The sequence below is a fragment of the Gallus gallus genome, chromosome 1 (assembly GCF_016699485.2).
Source record: "Gallus gallus isolate bGalGal1 chromosome 1, bGalGal1.mat.broiler.GRCg7b, whole genome shotgun sequence".
Taxonomy (NCBI): Eukaryota; Metazoa; Chordata; class Aves; order Galliformes; family Phasianidae; genus Gallus; species Gallus gallus.
The window spans coordinates 116,865,593-116,890,412 of record NC_052532.1 but is presented as its reverse complement, the minus strand read 5'-3'; the positions used below and the strand labels follow the sequence as shown (position 1 = coordinate 116,890,412).

Genomic DNA, 24,820 nt, shown 5'->3' with positions numbered 1-24,820 from the left:
TCCAGAACTGAAGTCATAAATTACCTTTCAATATGGAGAAGAGACTGAAAAGCTGTTTCTTACAGATTCAATACTATCAGAAACAGATTCAGTACCCACCATGGTGGAGTTGGAGAGAGCTGCATATTCTGTCTGCACTAGGAGTTTCTGAACAGCACATAAACAATATTGTTTATCCTTAGGATTATGAATAAAAAAAGCACTCTCATGGCTCCTGGAAATTTAGATACCACAGAATCCAGTAGAACAACACATTGTATGTTCTAAATATAGGAGAAATTCTTTCTTTATTCATTTTATTAAGATACATAATTTTACCAGTGTTTTTTTTTTTTTCAATTATTTTGTTGCTGTTGTTGTTGTTTGTTTGATTTTCTCCTGTCTCCGAGGTATCTCAGATGCATTGTATGTGTGATACAACTGGAGTTTCATTGAAAAATCTGCATGTATGAGTAGTAATTGGCTATGCAGTGCAGAAGATTGCTTTTGATCAGACTGTGAGGAAGCAGGAATTTTCATCCAGATTCCTTTCTTCCAAAGGTGAAGTTCACTTAAGATGTCTACACTAAAGTGACCTACATCATTTTTAAAAATCTTCCATTTCTCCCCAGTGTCTACAAAGGTAGTCTGGGTCATGAGCTCAGAATGGTGATGACCCTCTGAGTGCCTAAAGTTCCGTAAGATTTATTCTGCCCTAATTACTAGAACTAGCATCACAAATAGCAGTGGTAGAGAATTTGACTTGATTTATTAGAATACTTTGCAAAAGTATCTTGGTATTAATTTTGACAATTTTTTCATTTAAAACTAATTTAAATAACTATTCAATGTGTGGTTTTCTGATCAAGAAACTTAAAACTCTCATTGTTAAGCCCCTATTAAAAGTGTAAAACTAAGGAGTGGTTTAAGAACGTTTTACATTTTCCCTGAAAAACAGCCTTAGAATTAACTTCTGTATATATGGATTACACAATAAGCTCTTGTGGAAACACCTGAATTTATTTCCATCACTGCTGATATGTACACTAAGACAGATTTTGATTTTGGTGGTGGTCCTCTGGTTGTTGTTTGTTTGCTTGCTTTTTTGTTTCTGCAGCTTTAATATATATATTTCTGCTTTAAAAATTCATGAAGATTTGGCCAACCTTAAGTCACAGATTGAGAAAAAGCTGGCAGTAAAATCTTGTTCATTTTTTTCAGTGGTTGTACTTTTAATGTAATGTCAAACCATGCAAAACAGATATGTGAAAGATAAGGTATTGCAGGAAAGAGATGCAGGGACATGAAAGAAGAAAAAGGTAGCAAATGGCATGAAAAAAATTTACCACTTATATTCTTTCACTGTAAAGATAAATCCTTCTATTGTATCCCGGTGTATCCTCCCTGTCTTCCTCTCTTCCTCCCCTCCTTTTTCCTCTTTTTTCTTCCTTTTTTCCTCCTGTATTTTCTCTGTCTTCAGAATATAATCGATAACAAAGCAGAACAATAACAATCGATAACAAATCGATTCCTAGCAGAATAAGGGTTGTATTGAAAGTAAGAGATCCTTTTATAATTCATAGCTTTTAGTCAACACAATTGTAACTCAGTTAAGGTCCGACTTGGCTAAGAATCTGGGCTTATGCTACTGAATCACATCGACCTTAACTGTGAAAAGGACAAAGGTGGAATTATGCCACTGTAGTTTCTCAAATTACAAATTTATGCTTCTCAGTGAAATATTCAATATTGAATTTTATTCTGCAAAAGATGAGAGATCCATATTGAAAGCACTTCCAGACATCTACCATACCACACAGTATCAGAAGCAAACCTGACTTTCCAAGGCTCTAATGTGGCAAAGGAGAAGCAAGGCTGCAGCTACTTAATAGTACCCAGAAGTCTGATGCTCCAGGCAACTGCCTACCAGCTGACAATTTAGTTTGGAATATCCTAGCAATTTTGCAATTTTCTATTCATAGCAGTCGTATTTACTTCTGAAATTTCACTTTAAGCAAGTTTTTTTTTTTTTTTTTTTTAAATGCTGAAATTACAGTTTACATATATATATATATCAAGGTAAAAATGTACTTACTAAAGTCAATTTAATTGCATTGATAAAAGCATCTTCGTAAATCATGTTACTGTATCCAAGACCTATTGAATTTTGGGGGTATCTACCATAAATCACTTTGGAAAAACACAAACAAACCCAAAAGTAAGGTGTTCTGCCTACTTGTTAATGCTAATATGCAACAATTGTATTTTAATTTTATGAAAATCTATACAAGTACTAACTGGCTAAACCTCGTGACTCCTATATGTCACATAGATAAATGTATAACAAAAGTTCTATCCTTTATCTTTTAGGCAAATTAGCAATGGAAGTGAACACATCTTTTAAAAAGGAATGCAGGATTTAAAATAACACTTTGATTTCCTTTATTTTCATGTGATTTTCATGACTAATTCTAGCAAAATCACAGTTTTATTGCAGCTGTAATACAGAAGAAAAACTAATGATCTATACTATAAAATTTTGTAGTGTGTATATTTTGTATATCGAGAGACATATAATATTATGTATATGAGAGACAATACATTTAAGTTCATGTTCCCCCCCATACTGTTATGTCACTACATTTGGACATATATTGTGAGAAAAATTAATAAACAACTTACTGGGTGCACTCATGCTGCTCTGAGCAGCAGTCATGCTCATCTAGAAGATTCTGATTCTTTGAAAGGAGTTACTGTCAAAGCCAATGGCTGAATGGCTGGAAGGTGACATTTTCCATCATGTGGCAACATGTGTTGAAGCAAGAACTTCAGTAGTTTTCCAGGTACCTACCCTCAAAGCTGCCTTACGTTTTTTAAGTTTAGCAAGCTATTCTCCAACATGACATTTTCTTTTTTTCTTTTTCGTCTCTCCAAAATAGCCCTTCCTTTGAGTACGAATATCTAACGGAGAGCTCTTAAACACAAATAACATCTAAGTAAAATACCTAATATTTTTCAAATAACAATATGTTCCCTAGAAAAAGAGATGTAAATTGTTAATAAATAACATTGTAGACATCCCTTATTTGTAATCAGTTTAAATTATATAGAGCAGAATTCTAAAATCTGAGTAAAAGTACTGTTCCAGGAACTGGAGTGTCTCAAATAGTGAGGCAGAACCAGAAGCAGCTGCTGAGCCCTTCCTTCCAGCAAGTGTCTGTCAAAGGGACTGTCACTGACTGTGCCACTGACTGTGAATCCTGTTTGTTCCAGTGTTGGGATATGAAAAGAGAGCAAAAGTGTGTCAACAGGACAGATTTTACATACTGGAAATAAGAAGGAAAGAGCACAGCAGAGATCTTTCATCTTGTCAATGGCTCTTCATCAAAATTCTGATCATATTCCCTTCATTTCTGATCCCGCCACTCTCCTCTGCCTTTATTCTTCCTTTTCCTTTCCTTGTTCTGATTCATCTCACTCCATAGCTGAAAACAAAAACTCTCTCCTTTGCATTGACAGTGGGCTCACTTCTTTCATGAAATGCTACACTGACATAGTTGCTCTTGTAAGGAACAGCCTGGTGCCCCCCTGTATGAAGAAAGAACTCTGACATTTGAAACCAATTGGCATTTTTAAGATAAAGGAAGGCAAAACTACATGTTCAAGTTGAAGTTCTGTTTCTTCTGTGTACACATAACTAAGTTATATAGGAGTGTTCTTGTATATCTTAGTAATTGCTGACTCCTTTTCTCACCATCTACAGCTTGCTTTCTGCATCGTCACAAGTCTTTAACAATCACATTAAAATCATAGCAATGCCTTACACTGCTGCTTTTCTCAAGAGAATATTTAACATAAGAAATAAAGACTGAAGAAAGAAAATACTGGGATAAGGAAATTTGAATTTCAGAACATGGATAGCAAAACAATGACAAAATGCTTATAGATTCACATCAGGAAAAGCTGGCATCTTTATCAAGCTGTGTGAAGTCTCAAATTTGTTTATGCTGTAAAGTTGTCCTGTAGCCTCACAGCATTTCAGCAATGTACAATACTCTCCCACTAAGGCTCTCATGTTTCTGTATAGACTTGAAGAAAGATCCAAACAGCAAAGAAAACCCCCCACAGACATGTGAAAAACAGCGTTCTTTAACCCCTTTGATGCAGATAACCACACAACCTCCACCACGCTGCCATCACTCACAAATGCATTTTTTAGTCACTTTGAACCTGAGGGAATGTTAGGAAGGCTTCTGTCACATTAACAGAATTTTTGATGTTCCTGAAATACTGGCAGTTCTGCTAATAAGGTTACAGAATGAGTAGTAGCCCTAAACTGACCAAAAAATCATGTCAAATTGTAACTTGTACTGTTTTGAACTGACTGCTATGTCTCATTTAGCTCGAAATCTTCATTAACAATGTGTGACAGGCAGAACTGAAATTCTTCCTGAACTTCCTTTTTTTTTTTTTTTTTTAATATCTTCCTTTTTGTTTTATTTTGTTTTGCTTTCCCATGTTTCCTTTTTTTTTTTTTCATGTTGTCTTCATAGCATGTATTTACTTACACGTGTAAAAATAGTCACTGAATCAACGCAGGGATTCTCACACGGTAGCAGTTTTCATTCCTATTTTAGGTAGAAGTAAATGTCAATGGAAAACAAAATTACTGTACATTAAACCTAAGTAAGCTATATTCCCTGACATTTGTTTCCAGATTCTGTGTAGCATTAACCCTGCATGTTGTGCATTAACCCTTTTAATAATGCAAAACTTCACATCCCATATGCCATAAAAGCAAAAAACATTTCCACTGGAGTCAGTGCAAAGATCCACTGCCTTGTCTCCGACAATGACTAGTAGAAGATGACTAGGTAAAAATTGTATGAAACAAGTAAAGTAGATGGAGATCTTTCTCTGTTATGTACTTCCACGTTAATTTGGAAGGTTTAACCAGGCTGTATTTAATAGAAGAAAGGAACATCTCCTTGATGAATGTATTTAAATCTTTCAGAACTGATTTTTACTTCAACATTCAAAACATCCCAAGGCAACAAATGAGTTACACAATTCTCTGTTTTGTTATGTATCTGTTTAGAACATTCTACATTGTAGTTTCACTGTCTGTCTCATCATTCTTGCATAATGAAAATATTGCATTACTTGTAACTTTACAGACCTTATCTCTATTTCCTGTTGCATTTTCTTTTTCAAACCAAAAAGCTCTTGAACTGAGTCCTGTGCACTGTTCAAAACTAAAGTGCTGCTTCTCACGAGTTTTCTCCTTAGTTGTTCCAAGGAGCTACTATTTATGTGTCATAAACTTTAATTGCTACGTCGTGTTCCACCGAAACAGCTACTTCATATACAATAACTGCAGTTTTGTGATTGTCTTGCCTTCATCATCTTTCTAGTCTCCCTTACAGCTGTTGTCAACATCTTACATAGGTGATCCATAGTACAGCTGTACTATTGTATTCTCCCTCTAAGTAAACAACTTAATATCCTGCTTGATAGACCTACCTCTACACTAACCTACATGCCTTCATATTTTGGTTTCTCTACCCTCACTGAATCTATAGAAGTTATTTTAGCGCTAAGTGAATTTTCTTGCCAAAGAAAGATAACTTGTATTATGGTACATTAACTATATCATGAGCACCTGAACCTCATTCATACAAACAATGCCAGTATTGCATCTAGAATGATAATGCCCAGTTTTTTTATAGATGCCCAGGATAGTAAAATGAATATTTTCTGAACTGTGTATAGTATCCACTGCGTATATTCAGGCAGTTAGGCTAACAAACCTGGAGGGCAGCACCAGGCCCACCCCGGCCTACCCTGTAGCCACCTGGTCCACAGCTGCTGCTGGGCCACCAAGGGAGCTGTGAGACAAGCAGTGGTTACACTGAAAGATATCTATTATTCTCTTGAGTGGGAGCCTCCATGGAGGCTAAATTTCTCTAAATTTCTGGTTGGGAGGTTTATTATGGAAGTGTCAGTTCTTGCTTTTTATTTGCTCCTTCTTTCTTACTCTCTTTTACTCATCTCCAGCCTTTTCAGGGAATCCACTGCTGTCCCTGATGGATTATACCTCTAACTCAGGTCCATCGCTCTTATGAAACTTTTTTCCAATAATGCTTATATTTAAAATCTGCAAGTTGTGATCTTTTAATGGATAACAGTAATGCAAGTCCTGTTGTAACTCCTACTGCAGCAATAGGAACATTTATATTGACTTTATAGGTACTGAATGAGATTTATATTGCTGAATAAAAGTAAAAATGTAAACGGATCCTCATGGGAAAAACAATTCCTCATTGCTTTCCTTCTAAGAAGGAAAATAAAAAAGCAATTCTGAAATGAAGCATACCAATATTTTTTTTTAATAAATGAATACACCCCATCTTGTATTCTTCTTTTTATTTCTCTTGTCTTGAGTATTTAATTAAATAGATGAGGCATGCTATATGTTCTAAGTAGTTTATGCATGGATATTATCTTCATTTGCTATCGCCTAATGAGAGAAAAGAGGAATGAATAATGACCATTTATTTTAACAAAATTAAAAACATGCAAGAGACGAGCATTTAATAACCTTGACATAACCCTTGCCTATATTAGGTTAAAGGAGTAAATGGCAAGACAACAAAGACGAGATATATATATACGCAATCTTCTTTAAATATTAAGAATCAATGAAATGCATGTTTTGAAGGAATGGCTTTCTGAATGAAAGCATCCTCCCACTCAAGTAGTAACAAGATACTTAGCTTTTATGTAATGTCACTTTTCATCTATAGGTGCCGTAATGCTTTGTTCAGGCCACCTACAACTGATGCCTAACAGACAGGAAGGACTTGTCTCAGCTGCAAATATAGATAGCAGGGCCCCAGAAAAGCTGTATAACAAATAGCCTGAGCTGTCTGACATGCTCTTCACAAAGGTGCTGGATTACTCACATAAAAATGGTACCAACAAGAAAAGCAGTGTAAAGCTGTAGTATCTGGGACATCACAGCTCAGCAGTGATTATAGTGTGCCTACATTTACAGAAATGTATACATAGTTTAGGCAGAGAAAATTTTACAGCTAAGACTATAAACACTTTTTTTTGTTGTTGTTGTTGTTTTTGTTTTGTGATGAAATGCCTTAGTTATGAAATTAGTATTATACCCTGAGTAGACATGTACTCTTTAGAATAAGGCTCTTATGTAAAGAAAATATTTTTTTCACACAGAATGGATTAGTCATTTGAAAATATCTGCACTATTGAACACTCCTGCTTGGATTATTAAAAAACATGTAATAAATGATGCAGAAAATGTACAGCACACAACATAAATAAAAGGCAATCCATACAATATAAAAGCATACTAGAATTCAAGGAGAATCAGCGAAGTTAATCAGATAACAGTTTTCAAAGTTTACCTTTTTCTCTCTATAGCAATCTAATCTATGTAATCATTCAAAAAACGGACAAAAAGGAAGAAATGAAAGCTTCTATTTTTTAAAATAAGATCAGTAGAACTGTGCTTTGAAAAGGGGAAAAGAGAAAAAAATAAAGATAAAATGCAGGTCTTTTTGCTTTACTGAAAGCATTTAGTAATTAGATTGCAACTACAGTTTATGAGATTCAGGTATAGATTTTGCATGACTAGGGCTTCTGTTTGGGTGTCCTTAGTTGAGAGAGAAAGTATATTTCAGAAAAAAATTATGTCATGATTTTTTCATCTAAAAAGTTCTATGCTTGTTTATGTTAGATTTATATTACTACTATTTATAAATGCTAAGCAAGAGAATGTGAATATGCTGATGTTTTGTGTAACATTCTCTCAATGCATTTGTTAAAACAAGTGGGAAATAAATATGAAGATGAGAATATTATTTAATACCTGAAATCTACAGATAAGGTGTGAGAAATTAAGCTCCACCAGTCTTCAGACTCGCTGAACACACTTGCTAGCAAGGTGAGCGTGAGGCCAGAAATTTTGAAGGACATCGTATACCTATGAGACGGTATTAGCTCTTGGGTACCTCCCATTTGAGCAGACTGAATTTACTCAACTTAAACATTCTGCATGATGTTTGTTCCTGTCTTTCTTCAAGTGACACAGTGCCTCAAGATGATGCACACAATGCAGGTGCAGGTTACACTACTCAATCATTAGCTCAGTAAGTATTGAATGCCATGGAATAAAAACAATGTTTAGACAACTAGTAAGATTTTACTTCTCACTTATGTGTAATACCTGGAAAACACTTGAGTCATGATGAAGACAAAGGAGATTCCCTACTTTATTTATGTATATGCCATTCTTACTAAGGGGAGGCCAAATCCAAATGCAGTATGTGGTTGAGAACAAAATAGAAAGAAAAAAAAAGTCTAAAATCTTTTATGTGCATCCATACAACTACATTGTTATTCATAGCAATTCAGTACTTGAGAAATGAAAGAAATGAACCAAATCCAGTTTTCCCAACCATGACAGAGGGGCTAGAACTAGATGATATTTAAAGTCCTTTCTAACCCAAACCATTATTCCGTGATTCTGTGATTCCTTAACCCAGAGATAAAGTTGACCCAAGAATGCAAGTATTCTGCGTGTGTGAACAGTCTATAGCTTTTCTATTAGTCTGGTTTCGGTGATTTTAGCAATTACCTTTTGTTTTATTCACATCCTTTGGCTTCTACTATTTTCCTTTTCCCTTTCTCCTGCCAGTCCCGTAATCAGCCTCTCTGGGAACTTACCATGACCACAGTATATGAACACCTCACAAACACAAATGCCTTTTTATCTTCACCCTTGCGAAACAGAACAGTCTTAACTCACATTATAAGAAGAAGAAACAAAAGCACAGAGGAATAAAATGGCTTGCCTGTCGATGGAAATGGAATCTGTAAAAAAATCTGAAATGAAACCCAAATGTTCCAAGTGCCTGCCCAATGCTTTAGCTCCAAGTCTACCCTTCCTACACTCTGCCAGACAACCTAGGGCACTCATTGCTCTGGTCGGGCATGAATGAGATTCTTGATGTCATTTAATGGAGATGACTGTGCTAGGAGCCTGGGATCACTTGTCAGTGACAAAAGAAAAACTCTCTCTCAAAGGAAAATTTTGAGAAACAAAGTTAGGAGCACCTCTCTTCCTTTCCTTCTCTCTTCCTCTCAACCAAGGATGCTTGGGCTTCTAAATCAGGCACCCAAACCAGCTTTCTAAAGTAGACAGCATGAGTCATTTAGCTGACTTAAAATGCCCTGTACTGATCCACAAAGAGAATCCCATAAAGTTTTCCATGTCTCTTTTAACTACCCACACATATGGATCAAGCATCACAGTGCTATCTAAATGCCTGGTTGAACCTGTCGCGTTAATTTCTGTGTTTGAAAATTGAACCTTGACTACTGGTTTTTGCATTCATTTCTAGGATTTTTTTCTGCTTTTTATCCAAAATGAAGAATGTCATTCTGTTGTAATAAAGAGAGGTGAGGTGGAGGCGTACATGATCTCCACCAGTTCTACAACAACTCCCACCTCTCTGGCAATCCACTGACTCTCCCCAGAGCATTATCTGCCTATTGATAATCCTCTATCCTTTATCATGAGACATTATAAATTCACAGTTTCCCACATGCTGCTTTTCTTCTTTTTCTCTCTTCTCTTGTAAGATATTGGAGGTTTAAAAAGTCTAGTATTTTGGATTTTTCCCTATGGCCTACATGCTGGACTCTCTGATAACAGAATCATCCCTCATCCTTTTTTCCACACTTTGGAAAGTACCACTTACAGATGTATGCGCGCATAAAAGAATACATATTTAGCTCAGGTATTTCCTTCTAATCCACCCTCCCAGCATACATAGTGGGTTGAAGGAAGATGAAATGCCCCTGACCCAACCATCTATGGCCAGCAGCGTGAGGAAGGTGATTGATGCCCTAGAGAGGCCCCATCTGGAGCACTGAGTCCAGGTCCGGGTCCTGCAGCTCAGGAAAGAGGTGAAGCTTTTGGAGCAACCAGAGGAGGGGCACAAAGCTGATCAGAGGGCTGGGGCACATCTTTTCTAGAGACAGGCTGAGGAAGCTGAGCTTGTTCAGCTTGGAGAAGAGAAGGCTCTGGGGAGACTTCATTGCAGCCTTACAGTATTTAAAGGAAGCTTATAAACAGGAAGGAAATCAACTTTTAACATGGTTTAACAGTGATAGGACAAAGGGCAATGGTTTTAAACTCAAAGAGGGAGAACTTAGATTAGATGTCAGGAGAAAGTTTTTCACTTAGAGGGTGATGAGGCACTGGCAGGGGCTGCCTGGAAAAGTCGTGGGTGCCCCATCCCTGGAGGTGCTCAAGGCCAGGTTGCATGGGGCTCTCGGCAGCCTGAGCTGCTGGGAGGCAGCCCTGCCCATGGCAGGAGGTCCCTTTGAGTCCCCTTTTGGGACTTTGAGGTCCCTTCCAACCTGAGCCGTTCTATGATTCTATGATCCTGTGATGTACCTCTGTGTAGGCAGCTCTGCGCATCTCTTCCTGTGAGTGTGCACTCGCAGAGTTAGCATTATGGAAAAGGGGATGCCTAATCCCCAGCAGGATGGTGCAGAAATTTGGTCAGATTTATTGGGGGAGCACCAGTATTTCACAGAGTTATGTTCTACAGAGCATTTGTTTAGTGTTATAAACATCTGCAAATGACTATTTATTTTGTGAAGTAATTAACATTCCTAATTAGATGCACCTTGCAGCTGCTGTTAATTGGCAACAACGCAGTTACATTCTGATGCACATCTTCAGAAGAGTTACGGCGGAGAAGAAGAAGAAGAAAAAAAGAGGAATCTGAAGGGAAGGAAATAAAACTGTTCCCACACAGTTCAGAGAGTTCGCACAAAGAAGATCCCATGGCAACAGCGAGGCCCACAGTTTGCCTTATAAAAAAAAAAAATCCAAGAATAGATAATGTATCATCTCCTCCGAAACAACACTTCGCTTCGGAAGCCGACGGGCGGGGGAGGGAGCCGCGGCTGCCCCGCTGCCCGCGCGGGGCCGGGGGCCGCCCGCTCGCGGGGAAAGCGCAGGGCCCGCAGCGCGGGGGGCGGCGCGGGGCCGCTGCCGGGAGTTCCGCGGGAGCCCTCGGAAGGGCCCTCCCCCGCCGCCCCCCCCTCCAAAAAAGAATAAAAAGAAAGAAATAATAATAATAAAAAAAGAAGTAATAATTAAAAAAAAAATAGAAGAAAGAAATCAGCCTCCCAAAGTGCTGCTGGCGGCGCGGCGAGTGCGGGAGCGGCCATGGGGTGGCAGCAGCAGTCCCTCCTTCCCGGCTCGTAGCGGAGCGCATTCAATCCAACGCGGCGCTCGTGTAGAAGCACTGGGATCGTTCGTGCACTGCAGTTTCTCTCGCCTCACTCTCTCTCTCTCTCTCTTCCTTCTCTGCTCCTTAGGATATTTTGGGTGGATTGTGGTTACCCATCGGGATCTCCTGCTCGCTGCTGATCACTTGGCACCTCCGCCGGGGATTGGGATCGTGCGGGGCAAGCGGACAACCGATTTTTTTCCTTTCTTCTTTTCCCTCTAGAGATTTTTCTTTTCCCTCCACTCCCCCTCCCCCGTTGGCACGGCGGTGAGGAGCCGGGAAGCGCCCTCCCCCGGCGCCCCCCGCAGCAGGAAGCCCCGCCGGGCCGCCTCTCCTGGTCCTCGGTGCGCGCAGCCCGGCCCCGGCCCTCGGACGCGGCGCTGCCCCCAGGCCGGCCGCCCCTCCTCCCCCCGCCGCACCTGGATGGTACCTCCCGCCGGCGGCGCGGGCACTTTGTGAAGTAGGAAGGAAGGGGCGACTCGGGGGGGGCGGGAGGGGGGCGCCGGAGTCTGTATGGAATTACCTGCGCCCGCGGCGGAGCTGGCGGCGGCGGATGGCCGGGCGCCGCGTCCCCGGCACTCGTGGCGAGCGCAGCCCCGGGACTGAACGCGGGGCTTCTCCGGCCGGGAGCGCAGCGTGGTGACCGGATCGCACCGGAGGGACAGCGAGGAGGACTCCTGCGGGTAAGGTCATTGCGAGAGCGCGGCTATGCTGAACTTGGCGGCGTGGGGCTGCGGTGGGCACTTGGGTGCGTGCTGCATTAGCCCGGGGCGGGGGGATCCGGCCAACGGCGGCAGTGACTGCAGCGGGATTCCGGGGAGAGCTTTTTGCCATCAATCAGATACGGGAAAAATCGCCTTCTGCCCTCCTTCCCGTACCCTCTGGGCTTCAATTTTTTCCTTTCTTTTTTTTTTTTTTTTTTTTTTTTTTTTTTTCCCTTCTCTTTCTTTTCCCACACCCCCTTTAATATTTTTGGCTGAGGAGGGGATGCGATAGTAACGAAGCTCTCGGTGGCGGAATGCATTAAATCCTGAGCCGGCTCCCACCCGCCGCTTAAAACAAGTGTCTCCAACTCCGTGCGGCATTCTGCTGCAATGGAGGCAGCGAATCCCGGCTCTCAAGTTGTTAAACTTTAAGGTGGCGATCGCTGTGAACCGCGGCTGGCTGCTGTGGTGCTAAGGGGGTTAACGGCACTGCCGGTGGTGGGGGATTGCCACCGCTCCCGTGCATCCTGCGAGGAAACTGTGAACTGGGAGGCGGTGAGGGAAAAAAAGAAACACCTCGTCCTAAGTGTCACTAGGCTGGAAATATCCCTTCCACCTGCTCCCATACGGTGTTTTTTTTTTTTCCACCCAATAACTCACCTGCGGGAACTCAGACCACGTGCATGGGAGTTGCAGATTTGCAAACAGAGATCCTGTCTGCGGTGCTTCGTGCATCTGTGCTGGGGGCTGCGTGGGAGTCATCCCTCTGTTGGCTGTGGTGTGAGCGAGGAAGGGAGAGGAACGAGCGATTGAGAGCACAGGGGAAGCACTTCAGCCTGTAAGGGACTTAAAGCGACGCACCTCGCTCGTTCTCTGCAAAATCGGTTCTGATAGAGGGGATAGGGGAAGGCTGAGGGAACGGGTAGCGATGGCGCTGCACGGTGCGAGGCACCGCAGCGCCAAAGTTCCATAGTGTGCGCGGAGATCTATACCCTTCTGTGCTGCCCGTGGCTTCATGCATAATGGATGGGCGAAGATATGCAGATCTTCCCGTAGGAAGATGGATGGATGGATTTGTGGAGGGGAAAAAAAAAAAAAGAAAAAAGAAAAAAAAAAGACGGTGATTATGTAACTTGATTACATCAGAGGCGTCAGTCGCCGATAGTGCGAGGAGGTGCTCGCACCGCCAATCGATCACTTGGAGGAACTTTGCGGCGGGGACCCGGGCGGAGCAGGGGAGATCCCCGCTCGCTACCGGCCGTGCCGCGCTATGCCGGGCGGAGCTCTCCGCTGCCTCCTCGGGATCCCGGGGAGCCCGTCGGGACGGAACCCGCCGCCCGCTCACCGCAAGGTCACAGCGGCGCCTCCAGAGCGCGGCGGCAGCTGAGCGGGGGAGGAAGGCAGCCGAAATCCAGCTGATCCGCCTCTCCCTTCCCCCTCGGCCGCCTCCGCAGGCGAGGCTCTGCTGACCGTCTGCAAGGCAGAGCCGTGCTGCTTCCCCGTGGGCAGGTGCGCGGTAGGGACCTCGGCTCGCTCGGGGAGCAGCATCAGCAGCAAGCTGCTGCTGGGCGACCGACTTTGGGAAGAAGTGGTGGCAGGTGTAAGAGCCTAACCTACCTGTTACATTGATATAAGAACCTGAAGGGTGGTCCTCGGGTTAGATCTGGAGAATGGGCATCCGGGAATGTTGGCATCTGAGGAGTAAGGTGAACAGCAGAGGTGCTGTGAGAGTCCCATTGGTTTAACTCGGGTGGGCTTTGTGAGTGAATTACTCAACAAGAGAGCAGTATCAGGATAGCCTTTATTTTAATACCCATTTTAGAATCATGCATCGCTATTTCTATCTGTTCTGGGGGGAAAAAAAAAGTACTCCTTGAGGACAGATAATCTTGCAAAAGCACTGCTCAGGCCCTGTGGATGCATTTTCTGAAAAATGTAAGCCTGATGAAATCTTAACACAGCTGAAATAAGTGATCTTATCATTGCCGGCCTATGTCCTTCCCACTTCACTCTGGATTCATTCTAGCAAAATATCTCTTAACGCCTTTTCACTTACGAAGAGGTGAGGGCAGAGTGGGTTTTGCATCTCCCGATAAACATGATCTCCACATACCTATCTTTATCACATTTAATGCACTATCAAACTCACAGTAATTTTACTATGGCAGTAGCCTGAAAAATCATTTTTTTTCCTGAGTTTCCTGGAAACATCAGTATTTTAAACTTGCATTAGCGTTAGTTTATGTCTGTTTTCATATTTCTTGAGGAGAAGTCTGGGCAAGCACTAATAAATCCAGCTAATGTTGTTTAGAGTTTGACGTCCATAGAGTATAGTGAGTAAACTGGAAAAAATGGCTATGAAGCGAACTCTGTTTCCATCCTTCAGGGGTCAGAATAACACTATGGCAACTCCTATGCATTGCTACATCTTGTGTGTTTTTCAGAAATGTCCATAGCACACCCAGCTCCGTCACACGTGGTTACAGGCACACTCTTTCCCATTAATTCCTGACAGGCCTTCCTGTGGCAGATGTGCTACGTGCCTGTGCTACCTTTCTTAAGGAGAGCCCAATTGTCTGGAGAAAGTGTTATAAAAACCTGGGATGCAACAGAGGAGGCATTAACAGTGTGGGAATGTATCATCAGAATATTTGTATGATCTGGTGTGCTGGATGCAAGGATTTACAAATCTAGGGTGATGGAGAGTGGTAAGCAACCAAGTTTTATCTATAGATTATTTTCATCACTGTAGTTAGCAACAGTTTGTTGGACCTGAAACCTTTTATTTTTACACAATATCCATTCAATTTGCACCCAGTATAGCTTCTTCGAGAGGAAACTTTTTCTTGCTGAAATAAAACTGTAAATCACTCAGATAAATTGAGAAATATTTATAGAAATCATTCCCAGACTCCAAATCTCAGACCACCGAAAGCAGTGAGAGTTTGGCTGCACACTGCTTGGTAGCTCTGGGAAGTCACCTTTTGAAGACTGATCCCAGTTCGTCCCTCTGAAAGGGCAGGCTTCTGCCTGCTGCTGTCACTGAAGGCAGTAGACTTGTTTTCCTGCTGATAGGAAAAACTGAAGCACACGGGGCAGATCTTAATGAAGTTCCTTTTCCTTTTCAGTGATATTCTTGTAAAGTATTCAGCATATGTTCTGTGGCCATTACATCAAACCCATGTTTTGGGAAACAAAGGAAAAAAAAAAAAAAAAAGGATAACAGAATGAGATTCCCGTTTGGTATTTTTGCACTTACAGAGAAGTGTTTAGATATACCTTCATGTTTTGTAACAGCTCTTTAGGGGCTGGGAATCTTCTTGTTTTTATAGAGCACACTACATGATAATATATGGCAATTGAAACATTGAAGCTCAGATTAATATGATTAAAAACTACCAACTTATCTAGTGACGTTCAAGTTGTAACGTTTAATTATAGCAGCACAATTTGCACAGCTATAGATAAGGTTGTATCAGCATTTCTATTATAAACCTCTATCTATTCCATTCGTTGTGTCAAGGCCGCATAAAATAAGAAGAATTTACAGTAGAGACCATATAGGCTGTTTTGGATTATGGTTATTGCCTGGTGGGTCAGTAATCCTTGTGTTTCTTTAAGTTCTTACATGTGTACCTTCAGAGCACCAAAGCAGCCGTTGTGCTCTATCAATTCAAGTGTATGCTTGTTTTATTTTAAAATATAGCTGTATATGAGATGATGGACCAGGAGGCATCATTTAGCCTGTCTTTTATCGTATACTTTTATTTTGTTTTCATATTCTTTGAAGAAAAACAGCTCAGATGCAGCAATGAGTTTTATTTGTGATAGCTTAAAATTAATTCCCACTTGGAAGAAAGCTTCTTTTTTTTGGTGGGGTGGGGAAGATGAATAGAAATGAAAGATTGTGTTTTATTAATGATTATATTCAAACTTGCTGTATTGTCTTAAGGGATTCACATATGGAACTCCATCTTATTGCAAAAGGGGAAAATCTTGTTCCATTTGCCAAATCTGTGCAAGACTGAGGAAATCTTGTTCTTTGTTGGGTACTCTTCTTTTTCTAGGTCTCACTGTACCTGTGTGTTAAAGGTACTCCTAGGTCATTTCATGGTGCTTTATAGCACACTATTTATGCCTGAATAACTAGGTCTGAAAAATGAGCCAAGGACATCAGTCTTACAGTCTTCTGCGCTTAGAAATTTTGTGTTTATAAGAACAGCACACAGGCGTACAGTAGTCCTTCAATGATCATGGCACCGACTTAAGTAATTCTTCACGTGGATTTTTTATTGGGCATGTAAATGGGTGAAAGGAGAAAATGAAAAAAACGTTTTTCTGCCTGTGTAGTAGGTATTTCTATATAATTTTTAGTTTTGGATGTAATTTAGTAAGTGTTCAGTGTAAGTCCTAAAAAGAAACACAGAAACCTAATTCATGCATCAGGAAGACCTATACAATCTGTACAACCAGCAGGCAAACGAGGAGTAGTAATATTTTGTGACTGGATGGCTGGTGGCATCAGGAAATTTTTGTGTTCCCTAGTCTATCATGGTCTAGGACCTTCATTGAGTCTCAATAAATGTTGAGTTATGAAAGAGGTGGAAGACAGAAACTAACAGAAAGGTATAATTGAGGGGCAGAAGAATGTATAAATACGTCGTCACTGTGATGTAGTTCCTGTCTTTGAAGAGACAGGATACATACACACACATATATATATATATAGTCCTTTCTTCACTAGTGAGGCTGAGACGTTCAAAGTTATTTCAGTTCCTGACTCCCACAATTCTAATTGTTTGGTAATACTCTCTTCAGTATAATGTCCATCATCTTTTCATTCATGCATTTTTTTAGTTGGAGGATGAGGCCCTGATTTCTCACTTGAGGTAAACTGAGGTACTTCTCTTTAAAATAACAAATAAGTGGAAAGAGAGTATTTCCCATTGGCTATTTTAGAAAAGGCAGGTATTTTACTTGCACCAAATTTTCTTCTGACAAAGAACAGATCACTAGAGTTTCCTCCAAAAAGATCACAACACTCTTAATAAGACTTTTACAAAGTTAGTAAAACCTCAGTATCTCTTTTTCACCTGTTAAGTTCCTCTTGATATGTGTGCTTGGACCGTCAGTGACAATTGCAGCAAACTCAATCCCAGCAAAAGTTTAGACTGCTTCAAAGAAAATGAGATCATAGTAACGTACATCATTATAACGCACATGGAAAGGCTTCTGGTGAGGTTAGGAATGCTAGTGACCTGTCTGGATTCCCAGACCAATTGCCTCAGACTGTGAATTGCGATGCCTAAATGCTGTAAGGTGTCTCTGTCTGCCTTTGTCCATGCCTCCATCCATTTGGCAGCGCATCAGTGCTGGATTTGACTCTGAGCTCAGTGGATCATATGCCTCAAGGATAATTTCTACACCAAGATCTCTCAGTATGATGAAAACCTTGGGACGGAGCCACTTTGTCAGAAGAGGGATGTGTTTGGCCAGGATGCTTTCGTGTGGCACTGATCCCTGGCAACAGTTTTAGCCCTGTATCTGTCAGGTTACAGTTCAGTGCACAGAATTTCAGGATGGGAGCAGAGCACAGCTGTTACCGTATAGCACCTTGGCATTCCTGCATCTTCAACTTCTCTTCAATGCTTTCTGGCTGTTTCTTCCCAAGTTTAAACTTTTTCTTTTATTTTTTTTTCTTTTTTTTTTTCAGAAAAAAGACCTTTGCTCAGTTTAGAAATGACATAACTGGAAATGCGTGGCATTTTCTTTTTTGCAAGTCGTGTGTAATGAGGATGTCTACATATCTGTCACTAAGATCTACACATTTATTACACATACAAAACAGAGAAGGCTTGACTATCAACTTTCTATGAAGTGTTGTTTGTGGAGTCCCATTGCTGAAGTTGGTGTTCTAATACCAATTTTAGTCAGGTTCACTGAGTGGCGCTCTCTTCCTTGTACATATACAAAACATTTAGTTATGTACAAATAAATGCATGTACCTATGTATGACTGCATATTCATACATATGCATTTACTCACATGCATACACAGCAAGCCATAAGGAGAAGGTATTCCAATTATTTTTTATGCTAATGTAGAAAACATAACATGATTCAAACCTAACATGCAATAATAGCTGTTTTCACATGTTGTTTCAATATCAGTATATTTTGAAGTGATCTGTGAATGTAGCTTAGTTGAAGACAACATAGGTATATTTTGGAATGCCAAAACTGAAATACAGTTTAAAAGAATTATCAGAGATCACCAGTGAGGAGCTAAATGGTATCTCTTATAACTTTATAAAAATACATGACAACTCTTTGGAAGGTAAAATCTGAATGTTTCTGGTGTGTTTCCAACTGAGCAGTGGTTACTATCAAAAATCTCCTGCCCATTACTATAGAAAAGCTTAATCAGAATATTTGCTCAGTTCATACCAGAAGAAAACTATATTATAAAAGGAATGCAATACTGTTTAGTATTGCAATACTGTTTAGTATTTCTTCCATAACACTTTCTTGACCAACTGATAACTCTCATTTTCAGTATGAACAATGTATCTACCTTTGGCCACTCCTGATCCAGCAAGCTCTTAAGGAAAGAAGAAAGAGAGTGATGTCAAAAATTAAAAAACAAACAAACAAAAACCTCCATATGAAAAGATTCCCATCTGAAGGAAGAGATGAAAGTTTTTTATTGTTCAGAAAAATAAGCAAAACATGATATGGGAGAACAGAGCACACAGTAAATAAATCTGAAGGCTATTGAAAGGTATTCAGGGTTCTCTTACATGTTTTTCTGATGGCCGATACAATTAAATTGTGACAAATATAAAATGAGAAAAGAAAAGCACTCCTTTATATGGTTGATTCAAATTATTTGGCTTTCATTGGCAAAGATACAATGAAGAAAAACATCTGATAGACTAAGTCCATGAATAAAAAAATAATACATTTAACATTGTGACAGACAAGGTTATCGGCTTGCGTAACAGATATTTGGATAAGAAAGCTAGCAACTTAGGTACCCGAGGACCACCTGTTAACATCCAGTTACAGTGGTATTGATGGGTGTGCATCTGAGATTTCTAAAGGATTTTTCTTCCAGAGGATTTGCTTATTGGCTTCCCTTAAAGGTCTTCTGTCTAGCTACATGAACTGTGTCATTCTGTCACCAAAGTTCTTCACTACTTAGTTCACAAATCTCACAATTATAGTACTGCTTTATGTTATATTAATTCTTGCTGGTCAATCTAATTTGACACTTAAGTCCTCAGATCTAAGGTCTTAATCCAAAACCCACTGAAGGAAATAGAAATTTATCTACAGCATGCAGTATGTTTTGGATTAATCTCTGAGAGTCTTGCACACATTCATCATCCAATTTCCTCCTCTTTGTTAGTTTCTTTGTAAAGCCTCATGCCACTTCTTGTCTTCAGAATAATTATGGTTGGAAAAGACCTTCTAAGATCTAGTTGGTCTAACTGTCCCACCATCACCACCATGCCCATTAAACCATGTCCCTACACCTTTAATAGTTTAACATTGTTTAGAATAAGGAAATATTTTAAACTTTAACAGAAATCAGTAAATGTTATTGACAGCATAGCCAGTCTTGTCAATTTCCTCATTGAAAAATATACAAGTTTCATATATCTTTAATTCTTTGTAGAAATGAATGTCTGGATTCTGTAAGGCTGTAAGGTTATCTCTTATCTCTGATGCTTTCATTTACTTTGATGGGAAAAATGAGGTGGCCAAGAAGGCTGTGGCCTCTACAACTGTCTGAAAAGAGGCTGTGGAGAGGTGGGGGTCAGCCCATGTAACTAGCAGTAGGACTGGAGGGAATGGCCTCAAGTTGTGCCATGGGAGATTCAGGTTGTATGTTAGGAAATACTTCTCCAAGAGAGTGGTCAGATGCTGGAATGGGCTGCTTAGGGAGGTGGTGGAGTCACTGACCCTGGCAGTGTTCATGAAACATTTAGATGTACTGAGAGACATGGTTTAGTGGGAAATAGTGGTGATAGGTAAATGGTTGGACTGGATGAACTTGGAGGTCTTTTCCAACCCTGGTGATTCTATGATTCTATAAAACATTGAAAAAATAGTTGCTAAAATATGTGCAGTATATAACATGAGCTAGTTTGTTACAAAAATTCAGCGGGTTAATCAAATTACAAATATGCTTTAATCTTTAGTTAGATTAATGTATCCTCCTTTGTATTGCCTCTTCATGCTTTATAATGTGTAATCTATTAAAGGACAATCACATGGCTCAATGGACAGATCCTATACATCTATTTCTAGCTGTTCACTTTCAAGGGACCTTCTTTAATTAGTATATTGTCTGGATTGTGTCCTTTTATAATAGTACTTAATGCCTAAGACTTGCATAATAACAAATGTTATATATGGCCTTTATTTCTTGGGCATCCTAAAATTAGTTCTGCAGATTTCATACAAAAATAGTAGAAACAATTAGGTTAGGTAGTTAAAGGGTTTTCACAAAAGCTAACATAACTTGAGGCCACCTTCTTCAAGGGATATTTGCCTCCAGAGGTGACTTAGAGCAAGAAGCTAACTTAAGGATCTGTGTTGTGACTACAATTCTTTTTTCCCTTTTTGAGCGCTCCCTGTAGGAAGAAAAAAACAAGTCCTTAGCAGTGAATATTAAATAATTCAGCATATGACAAATACAAATAAAATAAGAGATGAATAACATTTAATTTCAGTTACTGCTTTACCTTATGAATTTTCCAGGACTGCTGCTACTTAATAAGGTTTACTTGAGTACTTTGGACCTTGAAGACCTGAAAGCATTCCACATCACATCCAAGTATTACTCCTCTGTAAGCATTTGCTCTTGTCTCAGTTTCCTGTCTCTAACACCTGGAAGGTAAAAACACCTACCCTCTTGTCTTTTTAACTATTTCAGCTGTTTATAATCTTTATTTAAGATTTCTATTTTAGAGTATGTGGAGTAGGGGTAGAGGAGAAGATAATGTCATTTTCTTTCCCCCACACCAATGGAAATTCAGTTTTCTGCCACTCCTTGAAAGTAATGGAAAGTATTTTTTCTCTTTGCTCCATTCCCCTCTCCCCCAGAGTGATTTCCATATTGATTGGAGAGTTTATTTCAATGTAGTTTCTTTCAATATTTTTCATATTAAATACTTAAATTTTGGGAGAGTTACATTGAATTAAAAGATGGCATTTTACGTGTAAGATTTTAATGAAGACATCTTTTCTGTAGAAAATAAGTTAGGAAAGAGAAGATAATTTCTGAGTACTTAATACAAGTTCTTTGCAGAAAAGGACTCAGCTAAGGTCTTTAGATAAATAATACAAATATGAAAATAGTACTATGAGTCATACTGCTTGGGATGGCTGGGTCATTTGCCTGTTTCCTAAATACTACTCCGTCTTTTTAATTTAAGGTTACCTCAGTATTCATCATCATCTTCTTTCATATTGCCTAAATTAATTCTATGTAGAGCATGGCTATATTAATAAATCAAAGGTAGCTTTTGGTATTCCTTCTTCCTATGTTTCAGCTGTATTCCACCTTGCTAATAGGACAATAATATTAATAATCACAGATCTTTCTGCTGTTTGCTTCTGCTCATGAATTCCTCATCCAGTGCTCCAGAGTTGCAAGACAGACTGCTTTTGGCAGCAGTGTACACTGAATTTGACTGGGCAATCTTGAAACTATAGCAGAAAGTTTCTTGCTGTTCCTGCAGTGCATTTGCCTGCAGGATTGGTGCAGGATTATCATTTGTACACTTAGGGTATGGTGTTTGTACAGATGAACTCTTGAGGAGGGAAAGCTGGAGCAGGTCAGTTGCCACTTCTCAAGGAGATAATCCCAGAGGCTGGCAGATTTTTCACACAGCAAATCTCTTATCATTTGGTTTAATTCCTGCTACCAGATATGATAAGCTGTATTCAGTGCCAGTTTTTTGGCCTTCTTTCAGCCGATGGCTTGTGCCTCTGGCTAGGCCCTAGAGCTCAGTGGTGATGCCTCTGCATGTTCTCCATCACCCACAGGCCCCATACCTTGCGAGTTGTTCTCTGTAGTGTAGTCTAACATGGAGCATGGCTATCTCCTCTGAAGACACTTGTGTTTGCTGATGAGGAATAATAACTAGTGATGCAAGGGTAAACCGATTTCACACAAAAACTCCTGTCAGAACTCTGTGTTGCATCAAGAATAAGCTCAGGGTAATTCCAGTGAAGCTGTTTCATTTGGCTTTCCAGACCAAGTCCAATACAAGCCTTCAGCATAGATATTATTGCATTAATTTTGATGAATAAAGATCACAGATGCATTACTTATTTAATTAACAAAGCAAAACCCATTGTCAGCAAGCAAAGAAGTTGTTTTCTATAGCCACAGTAATACAATCAGAAGAGTATACTTTATGGCTGGGAGAATATAATTTTCTTGTTAAAAACCTTTGATGTTTTTTTAAATATATAAAAGAACAGGAAGTGTGTAACTGAGGCTTGCCAGCCATCTTAATTGCCTACCATTAAGATGAATCTTATAGTCTTAGTCTGTAATTATTTTGATGTCTTTTGAATAATACTGATGTTTTTATACATACAGCTATATAAACAGGTGTATACATGAACATACGTATATTTTATCATTTCAGTATTGGAAAAAATAACCATAATGCCATCTTTGCACAACCTTTACCATTGTTTTTGTCAGTATTTACACTGTGGAAGGGTATTTAATTGCAGTGTTTAACTATGTGTATTCATGGCATTCAAGAGCCCTGAACCAGACACTGCAATACCAAAACCTTCTGCACAAAGACTTGTGTGTGTAGCTGGTTAAAAATGTTTTTCCATCCAAGAGCCTTCAAGCATTACTACATGAGCTGGTTCAAAACTTCTAGAAGTCTAGAGGCTACCAGTCATCTGAATGACAGTATCTTGACGTGTACAGCATAGACTGTTGGCTTTGTATTAGTCCTCAGTTAATAGTACAGAGGGATTCTGTTCTGTAAAACAGAGGACTTTGTGGACAGTATATCTTAGAGATTGGCAAGAGCTGCTTGCTGTGTTGATAGGTTTAAACAGTGGGAGTCAATATTTTACCAGATATTTTGTTGTGCTTAGTACCACATTGAAAAAGACTATGAAAACCAATGCAGTTTATCTAGTAACAAAATCTTAATGCAAAAGCTTAAGTGTAAATATAATATAGTACAGAATGTGTCAGGCTGTATCAGTGCTACCTGAAACATAGAAATGAATTTATTGTTTGTTTTACGGGAATTGTAGGACTTCAGTACTTACTTTTATTATTACTTTTGGTTCTGTGATTTTAAATTTTCAGACTGCTCACAAATAAATTTCTAAGCTTAAGCTTTATTGTGATGAATGAGGATATCTCAATTTACAACTAGTGGCAGTTTCCGATAGCACTGTCTTGTATTTTTTCTACCAAATCGGCATGATATTCTTACCTCAAAAGGGAAGGTTTTTTTTTCTTCTTTTTTCTTTTACTTTGCTTCTTAGGAGATTTCAGAATAGAGAAAAGATAGCAGAGTAAGACTTAAGACTGTGTTCCAGTAACATATTTTTCCCCCACAAAAGAGGCTACCATTACTGAGTTCATTACCAAAATTGTGTAAATTCTATGGGGTTCCATCAAATTTAGCTTGCTGGACCCAAGTGGAAGTTTTGCAAGTAGAAATAGAAGTCACATTCAGTGGTCGGTGTTTGACACCAGTCACGATTTTCAGCAGGTTTTTTGGTGTCTGGTAAAATAGCCTACTTGTGTTACATAGCATGTATAGTGCACAGCTTTTAAGGTGGCCACTGCCTAGAGTGCATGAACGAAACAAGAACTGTTTTGTCAGTTTCATAGTCAAATGGGGCCCCCACTTTCAGTGACCACTAAATTTGAAAACAAAGTGATACTGGAGTACACACCTTCAAACAATCCCATATTTCAAGTGCTGTGATATGGAAATACATCAGTTATGTTTAGCTGTGTGGAATTTAACTCTTGTCAGTGGAGACATTGTCGCTGACATCGGTTACTGGCAATGGCTGTGACTCCCTTTTGTGCACATCACTTATGTTATACAGTGATACCGTTGTAAAGTTGTACATTGTTCCTGCTGTTTCATTAACCAGACAGAAAATTAGCTGTATACCATCCAGATGAAGTAAATGTAGCTGTGCAGTTAGATCAGGAGGTTGGCTTTGATGAAGCTCAGACTTCTTCCAGAGGCTGACTAAGCACTGTCACTGCCAGGCTGGCAGGGGAGCACTAGGTGCCCCTACACATAGCCAAGTGGCATGCTGAGTCTGGGTGCTTGGAAAGCCGCAGGCTCCCTGTGTTCAGAGTGCTGCCTCCCCATTGTTTTCAGCTGTTTACGTACCACATATATATGTAATAACTAGCTGGCATGGGGAGAGCTATGCTTGGATGGATATTAATGAAAGGCTTTTAATAATTGTGGATCTGAGAAATCCTGAGTGTCTGTCAGTGGCCTCTCACGTGACTTCAGGTTGCATGACAGCACCCATAGGGATACACATCCAACTTCTAGGCCAGTGTTAAGCCTTGATATAACATCTGCCAAATGAACAACGGCCTTGGCTAAGGGTGCTGTTTCTCCATGGCAGTTCGTGGGGGTGAGCTGGCCATGTGCTGAGAAGGGGGATGATATATTGGCCTGCTCTAAGCTTTAATGGTAGTTGGAGAGCAGATCATGGCCAAGCAGCCCATAGCTCCATTACCTATCAGAAGCCAGTGCTGAAC

General features: G+C 39.9%; 2 protein-coding genes across 2 annotated transcripts in view; one reads left to right on the top strand and one right to left on the bottom strand.

Annotated features, from left to right (window-relative positions):
* The first annotated feature begins 11,289 nt into the window (after positions 1-11,289).
* IL1RAPL1 (interleukin 1 receptor accessory protein like 1) overlaps positions 11,290-24,820 on the top strand; it is a 702,165-nt gene continuing 688,634 nt past the window's right edge. The window contains exon 1 of the mRNA XM_425563.8: positions 11,290-12,001. The gene's annotated coding sequence lies outside the window, so the exon portion shown is untranslated. The remainder of the gene's footprint in view (positions 12,002-24,820) is intronic.
* Positions 11,537-13,370, bottom strand: LOC124417343 (translation initiation factor IF-2-like). Its single transcript, XM_046903232.1, has 2 exons — positions 12,683-13,370; positions 11,537-11,995 (listed from the first exon to the last, which is right to left on the bottom strand). Exons 1-2 carry the CDS (start codon positions 12,782-12,784, stop codon positions 11,537-11,539), a joined length of 561 nt encoding a protein of 186 aa, XP_046759188.1. The 5' UTR covers positions 12,785-13,370.

Bases quoted from the DNA above. Each gene is read 5' to 3' on its own strand.
- LOC124417343 (XM_046903232.1), bottom strand. From the start codon at position 12,784: ATGACTCCCACGCAGCCCCCAGCACAGATGCACGAAGCACCGCAGACA. The intron at 11,996-12,682 runs GTGAGTTATTGG...CCTTACCCGCAG, and splicing joins CGTGGTCTGAGTTCCCGCAG to GAGTCCTCCTCGCTGTCCCT.